The 15,128-nt window shown below is 49.5% G+C and overlaps 1 protein-coding gene and 1 long non-coding RNA gene across 4 annotated transcripts in view; one reads left to right on the top strand and one right to left on the bottom strand.

Annotated features, from left to right (window-relative positions):
* Window positions 1-9,872: 9,872 nt before the first annotated feature.
* On the bottom strand, window positions 9,873-12,833 carry LOC110586261. Of its 3 annotated transcripts, none has more exons than XR_002480688.2 (3): window positions 12,758-12,833; window positions 11,851-12,185; window positions 9,873-10,285 (listed from the first exon to the last, which is right to left on the bottom strand). It is a non-coding gene; the product is annotated as an uncharacterized LOC110586261 (long non-coding RNA). The 3 variants fall into 3 exon arrangements; XR_002480687.1 differs by having other exon boundaries at window positions 12,780-12,823; XR_002480689.1 differs by having other exon boundaries at window positions 9,873-10,164; window positions 12,780-12,823.
* A 2,171-nt stretch (window positions 12,834-15,004) lies between these two features.
* The window catches only part of ANKK1 (ankyrin repeat and kinase domain containing 1), a 9,900-nt gene continuing 9,776 nt past the window's right edge, over window positions 15,005-15,128 (top strand). Inside the window, 1 exon segment of the mRNA XM_044919795.1 lies at window positions 15,005-15,106. Within this exon segment, the coding sequence (XP_044775730.1) occupies window positions 15,005-15,106 (102 nt within the window).

The following is a 15,128-nucleotide window of genomic DNA, read 5'->3' as shown; positions in this document are numbered from 1 at the left end:
CCCCCCCCCCCCTTCTCGCTCTTAATCTTCTGGCGCTGCAGCTGCTCGTGAAGGGCCCTCCCTCCCCTCGAGCCGTAGCTCCGCCCACGCTCACGCACCCGCGGTCCGCTCCTCTGCTGCAAAGGAGTCTCCACCTAAAAATGGGTTCACATGTAGTGAAGACTTAGGCCAGACCAAAGGCCCACAAAAATAGTGAGAAATACTGAAATGGGTAATGAGGACAAAGGTTTCTAGAATGTTCAAGCTGAAAATAACTCAGGGACCATCAAGTCCAACATCTGCTTTATTGGAATCCATCTGATTTCACTAGCTAAATACAATTCACGTGTCTAGCCCACACCGCATCATTTACAAATAAGGAAACCAAGACTCCTAAAGGCCGAGTTGTCCCCGCTGCGTGAGAACCTCTGAGCCAAGGGTGCAGAGAAGGGCGGGTGCTCACAGGAGGCTCGGGGAAGCAGAAGGCCTGGAAGCTGGAGTGCCCATTCCGGGTCTGGAAGCCTGGGCTCAGGGCCCAGCTCCACCTGTTCTAACTTCACACTGTGAGTGTGTTGCCGAGACCCTCCATCGCCTTATCCGTAGAAGGTGGGGGTAGGTTTGAGGTCAGGATTGAAGGAGATTGTTTCTGGAAGGCTCTCAGCATTGGGCTGGGCACACAGCAAGCCCGCGGGAAACGGTAGCCACGGTTGCTGTCACTGTACTGAGTCGGCTGCTTCCACAGGCACCCCCGGCCTGGCCATCCTTATGTGCTCTTTTCCAGAGTTCTTTATGAGGATTCTTGTCAGGGTCAGAGGGGTTGGTATGTGACTCTGCCCAAAAGTGGAGGATAGAGAAGTGTTACCCGGGGTGTAGACTGGCCTGCAGAAGCGCCGGTGAGGATGGCCGGTGGGAATCGAGGTGAGGGTGGAGGCAGGCACAGGAGAGCCCGGGGGATGGAGATGAGCATTCGATGGGAACTCCACACTGCATCCTCAGTTTCTGGGGGAAGGGGGTCAGAAAAAGGTGCGCTGGAATAGCCTCCTTGCTGAGTCCCTTGTCCCCACTCTGTCTTCTGAGCCCCCTGCACAATGCAGCCCAAATAATCCTCTTAAACCCTATTTCAGCCACCTTCACAACTGCCCACAGGATCAAGGGCAAACCCCCCTGCTGGTGAGTGTGTTCGTGTGGGGGGCGTGTGTATCAGGGGGTGTGCATATAGGTGGGGGATGGTAAGAACATAGCACTTCTTTACTTTTCTGAAGTTTTGCTGATAAAGCACTCCTGTTATTTTACATGAACTACTGTAAGATTTTATAAGCACTCCTTGCACTGCATATAAGAGCTATGATTCATAGGTTTTCAGTATAATTTAAAACATGCATACCTATTAATACCCCCAAAGTATTTTTTCCTATAAATAATATTGATAGGGGCGCCTGGGTGGTTCATTGGGTTAAGCATCTGCCTTCGGCTCAGGTCATGATCCCAGGGTCCTGGGATTGAGCCCCGCATCGGGCTCCCGCTCGGCGGGGAGCCTGCTTCTCCCTCTCCCACTCCCCCTGCTTGTGTTCCCTCTCTCACTATCTCTCTGTCAAATAAATAAATAAAATCTTAAAAAAAATAATATTGGTAAAATCACACATGGTCCATTCGGTGTGATCTCGCTGAGCCTTAAAGCCGGCCTGGGTTTAGGGTCATATTCTGGCCCCACCTCAGCTAGCTGACCCTGTGGTTCGCAGTGGGGCTCAGCACCTCACGCAGCCTGAGGCATGCTTGTTGACCGTGGCTCCCCACCACGTACTCTGTTCCCTTGGGCCAGCTCCCCAGTATTTGTCTGCGTACATTCTGCTCATTCCCATTGTCTTGCTTCTGCCCCCTCCTCACTGAAAACACCTTCTCCTTCCCTCTCTTCAAATCCTACCCATCCTCGAAGCTCCGACATCATAAAAATGGCAGGTGCTTTTTATTAAGTACTCACTAGGTTTCAGATCCTGCCGAACAACGTGAGTGCTCATATGATTCTCCCTTTACTGATGAGAACGCCTAGGGACCAAGCGGCTGGCCCAGGATTGCACGGGGTCCCTCCAGGCACGGAACCGCCCTACTGGGCGCAGCCCACGCCGCCCGCCTTTCTCTCGGTCTTGCGTGGCTGTGCTGCACTTTTAAATACTTCATTCCTGCGGAATTGTTTCCTGTGTCTTCATGTTCTTTGCCTCTACGGCTAGAATTTAGATTCTAGTTGGAAGACCTGGAAGATTGCTGTGAGAAGTTTTGTGGACAAGCCAAAGAGAATGAGGTGTATACAGAAGGTGTTTATTAGCCTCACTCTAAGGCGGGCACGCCCTGGAGTTTGTGCTTGGCCCTGTCCTCGGGAGCACGTGGGTGAGTCATCACAGTGACCGTGGCTTCCCTTCGGTCACGGCAAGCCCCTGGGTCCCCCGCTCCTCAGAGAAGAATGTACAGTGACCACAATTGTCCCTCATGGCATCCCTAGGATGTGGAACACGACAGTCCCCTCTACACTTTCTCTGAGCAAATCTGGACGAAAGGCCTCATTCAAGGTCCCGCCCACATAGTCCTGGGGTTTCCAACAACACCTTTGGCCTGCGGTCTGTCCCTTCTGTCCCCTCCCACAGGGAAGTAGTTCTAACTCCCTCACAAGGGCTTTCAGGCCTCTGCTCTCACTTCATGCCTATGATGCCCCTTTTGGGCAGCCATTATTTCCCATCTGAGGCCATGAAAGAGAAGCTCAGAGCCCCCATGTCTTGTCCAGAATTTCCCAAGGAAATCATGGCTGAAGCAGGCCCCAAATCTGGCCTTTGCCCTGAACCTTGCTGCCCACTGCCCAGCCCTGTCTCTCCTCTTGTTAACTTTCTGGCCAGGCTGCACAGGGAGGTGGCCAGTCCTCACTCGCTCCCCGAGCGTGAAGGGGAAAGCAAAACCCTAACCCCTTTAAGGTTTTATCTAAAAGCCCCACTAATCCATCATCGGTCAGTTAGATAACAGCTTAAGTCTCCCCACTGCAAAGGATTACCTTCGCAGCCGATCTGGCGCCACACATTACCGGAGGCGTGGGGCGGTGGCGGGCACAGGCCAAGGCCCCTACTGCTGTCCACCCTCAGACGGTGGGGAGCCCAGAGCCTGGCCTTCCATTAAGCTGTTCCTCGGCCAAGGTCATTTAAATGGCGTCTTGATCCTGAGAAGCTCCTCATTCATTCAATAAATATTTATCAAGCACTTACTATGTGCCAAGCACTGTGCTAGATAGTATAAAATGCCTTTGAGTGAACTAGATAAATCTCCTCAACATTTCTATTATTATTATAGCAGAGCATCATCAGGGTGAAAAAAAAAAAAAAATCAGACACAGCAGAGCGCTCCTCCTGGCCCTAATATGGTCTCAGTCCCTGATCCACGCCCCTGGCATCAGGAATTAGAGAAACATCCGCTGAGGGCAGAGGTTCTCCAAACCCCAGCCCTTGGATTACAGGGATTATCACTCTAAAATCGAGGTATGGGGGGATGCCTGGTGTCCTTCAAGCAAAGGGAAGCGTTTAGAAGTCTGCAGACTTCCCGTTGGTCTGGGATCAGTACTAGAGCAGTTTATAAAGGGAGGGATCATGTCTGATGAAGCAGACCTTCTCCTACGTGGTCTGTATTTCTAGGTCTCTTTCTACCTGACTCCTGACTCAGCTGTGACTTTTACCCCCAAGGGCAGTTTGGAAATACATCGGGAGAAATTTGGTGTGCCCTGTTGACCCGATCAGCAGAAGGGGATGACCTCCTCCCCTCCACCCCGGCCCTGCTCCCTGAGCACCAGTGAATAACGTCTGACAGCTACAGCTAGACCTGTTCTCATCTTTCCTCTGGATGTTTGCTGGGGATACCCTCCTCCCTTAAAGTACTGTCAGTCTTGGGTCCTGCTTGGGCCACACAGCTGAGGCTCTGGATCATTAAAAAAGCAATAAAGGAATATGTGCCTTTCTTCTTCTTCTTCTTTTTTTTTTCAGCTTCTCAGAACTAGTAGAATCATATGAAATTCAGGTCAGGAATTGAAGTAGAAATAGCATTTTTGAAATAAGGACTTTCTAAATAGTTGGGCTATGTGCTGCTATAAGCATAGTTATTGAGAAAAGAAAATCACTATCTGCAGGGGTGGCTGGGAAATGTCACTGGTTCAGCAGTAAGAAGCTAAGAAAGGTGACCCCCATTGGCTTCTTTCTGAAGGCACTCTGAAATCAGCTCTCTGAAACCAGGCCAGGTTTATGACCTTGGATTCATCAGCTGACCTCTCTGGGTCCCAGCCTCTGACTTGCCATTGCTCTGAAGACTGGACAATTGGTATTTGCTTGCCCGGTACCCGTTCCGTCTGTTCGGGTAATGACTCCCCTATTTTTCCTGGGGAACCACTCCCTGCCATGCTTAACCACATGATTCAGGTGGAGCTTGATTCTAACCCTGGTTCCAGAGAACATGGAATCCAGGACCTGCCAATCACAGCACTGTCCATCCCTTTCATCATCCTAATTGGTCCAGAGGTGGTCATGGGACCTGAGGAGGGCCAATCAGAGCTCAGCCCAGACCTGTGCCAGAGCAAAGGAAAGAAAAACTCTTCTTTCACCCATCCTGCTCAGGGGAGTAGGAGGTGAGTTTGGAGCTGTGTTGGTGATTTTATCATCCTTGACATGGGCTTCTCAGATAATGGAGTCAACAGAAGAAAGCAGAACCAAGAGTTGAGAGCCCTGACATCATTGTTTGAGCCCCCAGATCCTGCTGTATCCAAGGCTATCACTGACTTCTCAGTTATGTGAGATAGTAAATCCCCCTTTTGCTTCAGCCAGTTTGTCACTGTTACCAAAGGAGCCTTTGTCTGTCCCCTGGTCCCTTTCATCCTGCCTAAGTTCTACTTACCCTGAAAGCATCAGTTTAAAGGCTGAGTGGTCCTGCCCTATTTCTCCTACCTCCTTTCTTTCCACAATTTAACATAGACACATATCATTCTAACATGCTCTGTCATTTGCTCATAAGGACACAGTTTCCTGCTTGCACTCCACCTCTCTTCCCACCACAATGTCAACTCCACGTTGTTAGTTCCGAACACTGATGTGACCAAGTATCTAGAAAAGTGCCAGTGTGTGTGACAGGTGCTCAAAAAATACTTGTTTGAATGCTAACATTTAGCAGGGGAAGGCATTAGGGGACTTGCACCAGGGCCAGCTTGGGGTGAAGTCTGGTTTTAAACTCCCCCATACTCCCTCCCCCCCTCCTACTGGTGGTAATGGTTTAGGCTAAAATACTACAGTGAAGAGCAGCTTCTGTTGTAAAGTGCCCAGGTATGCCAGGCACTGGGATAAGTGCTGGGCACGCACAGACGACAGACACACACAGTTTCTTCTCTCAAGGGGGGTCTGCTCAAGAGAAAGGGGGAGGACACACAAAATCACGTACCATCGGGGCTAGTGCGATGTTTGCAGTACAGAGCTAGGGCTTTTAGTCCAGCAAGGGCCACAGGGGTCAGAGACTCCTCCCTAGAAGGGGTGCTATCTGAGCCATCTGCTTCCTAAGCTGGAAGGAGGACATGGCGGGGATGGGCATGGGTTGAGCAGGGAGAGGAGATGGGGAGAAATGAAGGACACTCAGACTACACCGAAGGCTGGGGCAGGAAAATGTGCGCTGATTCCCTCCTTTCCTTGTCCAGGCTGCCCTGCAGACAGCTCCGTTAGTCCCTTATCTAGTCTCTGCTTCCAGACCACGTTCTCCCTCATGAGGCCAAGTAGTTGGGCATCTTTTACCCTTGTGTTTCGGCCACCTGCTCCCACATCATCATCATACGGTGTCACCATCTGGAAATATCCATAGGCTGTTGTCTAAACCAGTCTTTGTTTCTATGAAAAGCCAGCCCTGGCACTCCATGCCGCCACCACCACTGGATGCCTGGAAAGGGGGCGTCCTCCATTCCAAATTGCTCCTGACTGAGTGCTCCCAGGAGCACCCATCACTCCTTTTCTTCTGAGATATCCCTGGATAACTCTTCCAGGAGAGAGAGGATAGCTCAGGGTTGGATGAAAGCCAAAGGGCTCCCCTTTCTTGGCCTGAGATCCCATCTGTGACACCCAGTGTGCCAAGTGTCCATACTCAGATGCAAATTTACCAGCACGTATGTAGTCCACTCTTACTGGTGGAAAAGTCTTTCAACAGTCCTAGGGACACATTGCCTTCTTTCTAGCCAAAAAAAGCAGAGACAAAGATTCATTTCCACTGTGACTAAATAACCTGTAAGTTTCTCCAGAAGCAGAAATTGAGTTAATGCAGACCTTTCTACCAGCACAGCTTCCAAAGATATCTTTTAGCCTCAGGCAAAGTCCTGATGATATGATGTTAGTCAAAGCTCTGTCTTCAGTGTGGGCCCACCCACGCTCACACTGGCCTGAGGGGTTGATAGAGGATGGGAGTGTCAAAGAGCACCCTCTGCTGATTTCCACGGCAGGGGGTCCCCATTGCTCAAACCTGGCTTCCAGGCCCATGACCCCAACACCACACCTGGATGAGCCTCAAGTCTGAGGGCCCATGTTTGATTTTATCAAAGCTCTTAAGGCCATCTTAAAGGTGTTAAGAGCATTTGCCTTGGACAGGGGCAAGACAGATTCAAGTCCTGGGGCATCTAATTACCAACTGCGTGACCATAGGCAAGTTACTTAGCTCCTCTAAGCCCGTAAAAATGGGAATAATAATAGTACTTAGCTCAGGGGATTGATTAAAGGAGATAATATGGGCTAATCACTGTGGATGGAGTGGGCACAAAGTGAAGACTCAGGAAATGACAAGTCTGATTATTGCTTTGGCCCCTCAAGCCTCACCATTAATTTCTTCTCTTTCATCAGAAAAGCCCTTTTGCTAGAAAAACACTGTATTTATAAAAACACGCACAAAGCACAATAAATGATCCACAATAAAAGGAATCTGATAGGAGGACAGCAACAGTGATGGGAATGTCTGAGGGGTTCCTGCCAGGGAAAAGGAGTCCTTGGGCAGTCACAACACTTAATTCCAGAAGTTTAACTGCCTGCAACTCTCAGCAGTCTGGCTGTAGGCTGTGGGCAGACATGGAAACGGTAAGGGACGGAGGAACTCACTGGGACTAGAGAAGCCCGTAAGAGAGGTAGGAGGAACTGCCACAAGTCAGCCTTTCCATCCACCCATCCACCCACCCACCCATCCAACCATCCATCCATCCCCCCCCAGGTCCTGACTACATGCCCAGTGCTGAGGAGACAACAGTGAACAAAATATACCACAATTCCTGTCCAGGAGCTCACGTTCTGCTAGTCTGTTTGAGTTGGGGTGGGTTTATTTTTACTTTTAAAAATTGTGTTCTTCCTCTTACGGTGTTGGTAGGAATGCAAACTGGTGCAGCCATTCTGGAAAACAGTATGGAGTTTCCTCAAAAAGTTAAAAATAGAGCTACCTTATGACCCAGCAATTGCGCTATTAGATATTTTTCCAAAGGATACAAACATAGTGATCCGAAGGGACACATACACCCCAATGTTTCTAGCAGCAATGTCCACAATAGCCAAACTATGGAAAGAGCCTAGATGTCCATCGACAGATGAATGGATAAAGAAGATGTGGTATATAGAGATATATAGATATAGTATTATATATATGCACATACATATGGTGGGATAAAGAAGATGTGGTATATATAGATATAGTATTATATATATGCACATACATGTGGTGGAATATTACTCAGCCATCAAAAAGAATGAAATCTTGCCATTTGCAATGACATGGATAGAACTAGAGGGTATTATGTTAAGTGGAATAAGTTAGAGAAAGGCAATTATCATATGATTTCACTCATATGTGGAATTTAAGAAACAAAACAGATGAACATAGGGGAAGGGAAGGAAAAATAAAATAAGACAAAACCAGAGAGGGAGACAAACCATGAGAGACTCTTAACTCTAGGGAAAAAACTGAGGGTTCCTGGTGGGGAAGCGAGTGGGGGGCTGGGGTCACTGGGTGATGAGCATGAAGGAGGGCATGTGATGTAATGAGCACTGGGTGTTATATGCAACAGATGAATCACTTAACTCTACCCCTGAAACTAATAACGCACTATATGTTAATTAAATTGATTTTAAATAAAACATTTAAAAACAAAAAACCAAACAATTAAAAGAAATTGTATTCTTCACAACCACCTAAAGCAGATGGGGAACAAACAAACTCTGTTCTTGGTTCCTCTCAGTGTGCCCAAAGTAGTGTGACAGTTCCCCACTCCCAAAAAAAATAAAAGAAAGGAAGAACTTTACTAAACAGTAAGGAATATAGAAGAAAGAAACAAACAAACAGCAAGGAGCATGAAATCAGCCCCGTCTTAGAGAGCCTTTTCTTTTCCTACACCCCTAATGAGCGTCGGGTTTCCTGGTGCGTGCACTGAGAAAGCTGACTCAGTGGTTCGGGCCCTCCCTGGCCCCAGGCTCCTAGCTCAGGCCCACCCTGGGAGGACCCAGAGAGAGGAGGAGGCTGGCTATCCTCAGATAAACAATACAGCCCTGACCATTCCCAAGCTTGACATCTGGGGGTGTATTTTCCCCTCTAGGGTTTGCTAAAGGGAATAGCACGTCAGTTCTTCACATCTCCCTTTTCAGCGTCTTCTTCTTGGTCCACAAGTCTTCGAGAGAACTGGTCTGCTTTCTCCCGTGATCCTCTCTTGCCACAGACATTTAAACACATAAAAAACACAGACATTTAAAGGGCCTTTTCTCTCCCTCCTTAGTTAGGATTTCTACATGACCACTTGTCGGAGGGGGTCAGGTATTCTCTAGGCTTTCAGTGGTCAATGTTGGATTACTCCCTTTCTCCTGTTACAGCAAGATTTTGCTTCTGAGAATGTAACATTGCCTGGAACTAAGAACAAGGAGAAGGAGGGGGACGGTGGGGGGAGGAGAAGAAAGAGAGGGGAAGGAGGGGGAGGGGGTTGGGGAAGAAGGAGGAGAGAAAGAAGGAGCAGGAGAATTAGGAGGAGGAAGAGGAGAAGGAAATTAGAGAAGGAGGTAGAGAGCTTTACATGGTTTTATTTTGAAACAATTATAGATAAGCAGACAATAGTGTAACACATAATGCCAAGATCCGCTATACCCTTCACCCAGTTTCCCCAGTGGTAACACGTTACGTAACTACAGCATAACATCACAACTGGGAAATGGACAGTGATACCATCTGCCAACTGGATTCACGTTTCCTCAGTTTTACATGCTCACACTAGTGTGGGTGTGTGTTTCGTTCTAGGCAGCTTCAACACGTGTGTAAATTCGTGTGACCACCACCACGGGCAGGCTATGGTACAGGTTCACCCCCGGATTCCTCGTGCTGCCTGGGGCAGCCACAACCAAACCCCTCCACCCCTGACAATGGCTAATTCGTTCTTGAGCTCTATAAACTTGTCCTGCTAAGAATGCAATATAAGTGGGGTCCCTGGGTGGCTCAGTCGGTTAAGCGTCTGCCTTCGGCTCAGGTCATGATTTCAGGGTCCTGGGATCGAGCCCCACATTGGACTCCCTGCTCGGCGGGGACTCCGCTTGTCCCTCTGCCTGCCAATCCCACTGCTTGTGTGCTCTCTCTCTCTCTGTCAGATAAATAAATAAAATCTTAATTAAAAAAAAGAATGCAGTATAAGTGGACTCATACAATATGTGACCTTTGGAGACTGGCTTTGTTCACTCCATAGAATCTCTTGGAGCTTCATCCAAGTTGTTATAGGCATCGATAATTGCATGTTTTGATTGCCGAGTAGTGTTCCGTAGTGCACCGTTTGCCTTAAACATAAAAGTCAGTTATTTTACAAACAGCAAAAAATGGGTTTATTTGAGAATAGCAGAGAATCACAACTCAAGACATGCAAACTATGGCCAAACTACAGGCAAGTCCAAAAAACAAAGGAGAGAAGCATTATTTTATGAAGAAGTTGGGAGGGGTTGTTTTGAATGAAAATCCACTGGAGAAAAGCAAGACAGGGTGATGAAGATCTCTCATCGGCTAAGTTGCAGGGATGGTCGATTTCTTTTAGGAGATGCTAAAAGAAGGAGGGTCCATCGTTTCTCTGGTGGGGCCTGTAATGGATGATTCTTTCCTGTTGATGCTCCTTCTGTTGGGGTCTGTAGTTGGTGATTCTTCCTGTAATTGACGTTGAGTGGTCCAGTGCCCCTTCTAGCCTCCCCCCTCCACTTGAGCAATAGATATACCACAGCTTACCATTCACCTGCGGAAGGACATCCAGGCTGTCTCCAGGTTCTAGCTATGCAAATGAAGTTGCTATGAATACTCATGTTAAGGTTTTTGTGTGAACACGTTTTCATTTCTCTGGGATAGATGCCCAAGAGTGCAATTGCTAGGTTGTAGGCTAATTGTATGTTTAGTTTTATAAGAAAATGCCAAAATGTTTTCTAAAGTAGCTATACCATTTTACATTCCCACCTCCAAAATATGAATGATCCAGTTTCTCTGCATCCTCAGTCACTTTTTTTTTTGGTGATGTCACTTAAAAATTTTTTTTTAGCCAATCTCATAGGTGTGCAGTGATATCTCATTGTGGTTTCAATTGGCATTTCCTTAATGCTCACGTCTTTTCATACACTTATTTCCCACCTTTGTATCCTCTTCAGTGAAATGTCTGTTCATGTCTTTCCTCCATTTTTAATTCTATAGCTTGTTATTTTATTACTGTTGAGCTTGGAACGTTCTTTACATATTCTAGAAAATGACTACTTTGTCAAATGTCTGGTTTGTAAATATTCTCTCCATCCATACCCTGACTTTTCATCCTCTTCACGGCATCTTTCATAGGGAAAGTTTTTAATGTTGAAAAATCTCCAACTGGGGCGCCTGGGTGGCTCAGTCGTTAAGCGTCTGCCTTCGGCTCAGGTCATGATCCCAGGGTCCTGGGATCGCGCCCCACATCGGGCTCCCTGCTCAGCAGGAAGCCTGCTTCTCCCTCTCCCACTCCCCCTGCTTGTGTTCCCTCTCTCACTGTCTCTCTCTCTCTCTGTTAAATAAGTAAAATCTTAAAAAAAAAAAAAGAAAAGAAAAAAGAAAAAACTCCAACTGGGGCGCCTGGGTGGCTCAGTCGGCTAAGCGTCTGCCTTCGGTTCAGGTCATGATCCCAGGGTCCTGGGATCGGGCCCCGCATTGGGTTCCCTGCTAGGCAGGAGGGAATCCTGCTTCTCCCTCTCCCACTCCCCCTGCTTGTGTTCCCTCTCTCGCTGTCTTTCTCTCTGTCAAATAAATAAATAAAATCTTTAAAAAAAAAATCCAATTTATCCACATTTCCTTCATGGATGGCACTTTTGGTGTTCAGCCTAAGAACTTTCTGCCTAGCCCTAGGTCCAGAAGATTTTCATCTTTTTTTTTTTTTCTGAAGGTGTTATACTGTTACATTTTATGTGTAAGTAAGTCCACGATTCATTTTGTATTAATTTTTGGATAATGTGTGAAGTTTGGGTTGGTTCTTTTGTTTTTGTTTATTTTGTTTTGTTTTGTTTTTGCCTAAAGGTGTGGGTTTAAGTGTATTTTTAAAGGTTAATCCTTACAGCAACCTTTTGAAGTGGGTATTATATTACCATCCCATTTTACAGATGGAGAAACGCAGAGATTTGGTAATGTTGACCAAGGCCCAGTGGCTGGTAAGTGGTGGGGGAAAAGCCCGGGTTTGAAGGCAGGTCTCACTGACTCATAGGCTCTTGCATTTAAGCCCTGCTCCTCCTGCTGCATCCCAACCCCTCCTCTCTGGGACAGCCTTGCTCCCGGGGCAGATGTTCTGGTTCCCTGTACACATTCCTTCATCTTGATCGACCTGGCCCTCACCTCGGTACACAGGGTAGTGGAGTTGGAGCCTGCTGGAGCTTGTCCAGCTGTCCCGTGACATGTTTTCCGGCGTGGAGAATGGGGACAGACTGGGGAACTTCCCTCTATGCAGAGAGCTTGCCATTCCAGTTTGGGGAAAGGCTCATGTTGGATTTCAGCATCGTCCAGAGTGTTGCAGAACTGCTCTATCTGCTCCCTGGTCTGGGGGTGGCAGGCTGAAAATTTTAGTCTCCCCAGACACACATACACACACACACACTTCATATAATAATTCCAAGTCCGGGATATAAAATCAATGTGCAGAAATCCAAGTCCAGAAAATTTCTATTCCCCATCTGCCAAAATAAAATACAGTGATAGAAGTCAACAGGAGGGACTCAGCATCTGGAGGCAAAATTCCTATGGCTAGAACATACTTCTTGCCCCCTCCGGTGGGTTTGTGTCGTGGTCAGACTGTACCCACCTCATTCATCCCTTCACGGGTAGGAACAGGCAGCTGAAGGCGAAGTCTTCCTCTCCAGCTGTGTCCTCCCCACCCACTGGCTGCAGACTTGCCAGCCAGGCCGGCCCCAGGAACTTCTGCACTCAGACCCCCAGAAAGAAATCAGTAGCTCCCAGGTCTACTTTGCTCCTTCCCAAATCCCTAAGCCTCAACCCACTTGATGAGGAACCTAGGAGTTCTTTGCTTCTCTGACGTTACTCCCAGGGCTTATCCACCCACGGCTAGGCTTTCATCCTGGCCCCCGGGAGTGAGATAAAGGGAGCAGCCCAAGCCAGTCTAATGACTCCGGTTGCCATGAATATGTGCACATATTTATTTGCCAGATTCTTCAGAAGTCTCAAGAGTGCTTGAACCCACTGCTTGGCTGTTTCAACAGTTGGTCAACCGTAACACACCTGTTCCTACCTGTCCCTCGAGCGAAACTCACGGAGGAGTTCTCTTTGGGATCCTGGCAGCCTGCCTTGAGCCCTGGGTGTCTCCTCCTACAAGGGTGATGCTTCAGCATTCCTGTGATGGTCTCTGCAGATGCCAGGAGGCTTCTGGTTTCTTGCTCTCGCCAGGCCAGGGGAATTTCCTCAACGGATTCAGGCCATTTGACGCTGGTGCTTCCTCCAGTGGCCTCCGAAGATGGTGTTGAAGGGCAGAAATCTGGGCCTGAGGCAAACAGTCTCAAGGCCAGCGGGCTGTTCACCTTCCAATCTCCATTCTCACCCACCCAGTGGAGCTCCCGACCTCCCTGACAATCACGTCCTCCATCATCCTCCAAGCTTCCCGGTGGAAGAGTCTGAGACTTGTCAGGGGTAAGCAGAGCTGCCCAAGGGACCATCAGTTCTGCCATGCCCTGCCCTGCTCCAGCCAAAGCAAGCCATGGGTCTCTCTGTGACAACGACTTTGGGGTCCATATCCTACTCAGGGTGCAGGTTCCATCCCATCTATACTCTTCCAGGAAGTGCGATTCTATTCCCCTGTTTCCCCCTATAGTCTTAAAGGGCCACCCACCTACTCGTCTTGTGCCCAACAATTTTCCATCGGAACCTAACAGACCTGGCTCTGAATCTCAACCACCACTTACTAGCTATGTGGCCTTTGACTACTTACTGTCTTCAAGTATAGTCCCCTCATCTGTAAACAGGAAGATACTGCTCTCATAATGGTTGTTGTGGGTTTAAACAAGATCGTATTTGTAAAGTATGGACAGTAGGCAAAGTCCATAGTGATGCTGGAACAAAGTTAATGCTCCATAGTGGCTGTCAAGGGTCCCTGTGACAGCTGTCCCTGGGCCCACCTTCAGTCCTTACCCTGCTTACCAGAATTCATCCTGGGGTGCACAGAAACTGTTATGGAAAGAATGAGTTCTCCAGCTTCCCCCTGGGGTCTCTACTCACCCATCACACCCCCATGATTCCCTAAGAGTCTCATAGTGGTCATGGTGAGAGGTTCTACAGGTTTGGGCCAGAGGTAAGGCATTTCCTCCCGTGCTAGGTGGGCTCCTTGAACTTGGGGATAGTCACTCTGGGGGTACCCTGTGGACTGCAACCCCACCTGCCCAGCTGCAGGTAAGAAGTGACCTACCCGGCCCTGTCTGGTGACAGTTCCTCCAGCAGCACCTGCCCTGGAATGCACCTGGGACACCTGCCTATTCAATCCTCTGCAGGTGCATCTTCTCCCCTCCTGCCCCAAGTCTCTGCACTGAGCCCTTGGGCCAGATTCCTCCACGGCCCAGACACTGCTCTGCGCTGATCCCATCTCAAGGATGGGGCCATGGTCACAGTCTTGCTGTTCCCTGAGCCTCATCCCTGGACCCTGGCAACAAGCCACCCCAGTAACTGGGCCAAGGAGTCCACCACCTCCATGGCCAACCCCAAATCAGGTGCCAGTCCCTCTGAGAGTGGGACAGAGAGCAATGCCAGGAAGGGGAGCTCCCCGCAGACAGGCACCCAACCTCTCACCCCACTGTTCTTGCTGACCCCTTCTTGGTGACCTTCAGCACACCAAGACCGGTTGACAAAGAGACAAAACAAAAACCCCAACAATAAAAGGCAACATTAAACCAGTCAGGCCAAAAGATGCAGACCCGAAAATCCCCACTGCAACTTTTTGACTCCATTCTTGCAGTGGAGGTGGAGGGGTGGGCTCCAGGCCCCCACACCCATTGGCAGAGACCCCTAGCACAGTCCTCACCCCTTCAGAAACCCTTGGTACATGTGAGCAAGAATAAATAAATCAACTTCCACTTAGGGCTGGGTGGAAATCAAGGGGGGCCCCCTTCTCCGGCTTCCCGTTCAGGACCACCTTCCTCTCTAGGCACCTCCCCTCGCCCGAGGGTGACCGCGGGGGTACAAACGGAAGGCTGAGACTGAGGAAGGGTGCTGGGGTGCAGAGGGGCTCTGGGGGTGGTGCCTCGAGGCGGGGGAAGGACCCTCTTCCCAGGCCCGCCAGGGTCCATGGCTGCTGGGGCCCCAGGACTCCCGTTTGGGTGTCCCCTACCCGCTCGGAAGCGGGGAGTGCCGGCGCCTCCCCATCCCCACCTCCGGGGCCGCAGCAGCAGGAAGGCAGGACGCCAACCCGCCAGCCTCGAGCCTCACCTGCAGCCCGGTGCCCGGTGCCGACCGAGTGCGCGGGGCCCGGAGGGGCCGGGCGGCCGCCGATGGCATGGCCGCGGGCCTGGAACAGAGGCTGGGCAGCCTCGCCGTCTTCACCCGTGACGACTTCGAGGGCGACTGGCGCCGGGTGGCCAACGGCGGCTTCGGCCAGGTGTTCGGGTGCGGCACAAGCG

The sequence above is a fragment of the Neomonachus schauinslandi genome, chromosome 11, assembly GCF_002201575.2.
Source record: "Neomonachus schauinslandi chromosome 11, ASM220157v2, whole genome shotgun sequence".
Classification (NCBI taxonomy): domain Eukaryota; kingdom Metazoa; phylum Chordata; class Mammalia; order Carnivora; family Phocidae; genus Neomonachus; species Neomonachus schauinslandi.
This window is presented reverse-complemented; position numbering and strand designations above follow the sequence as displayed.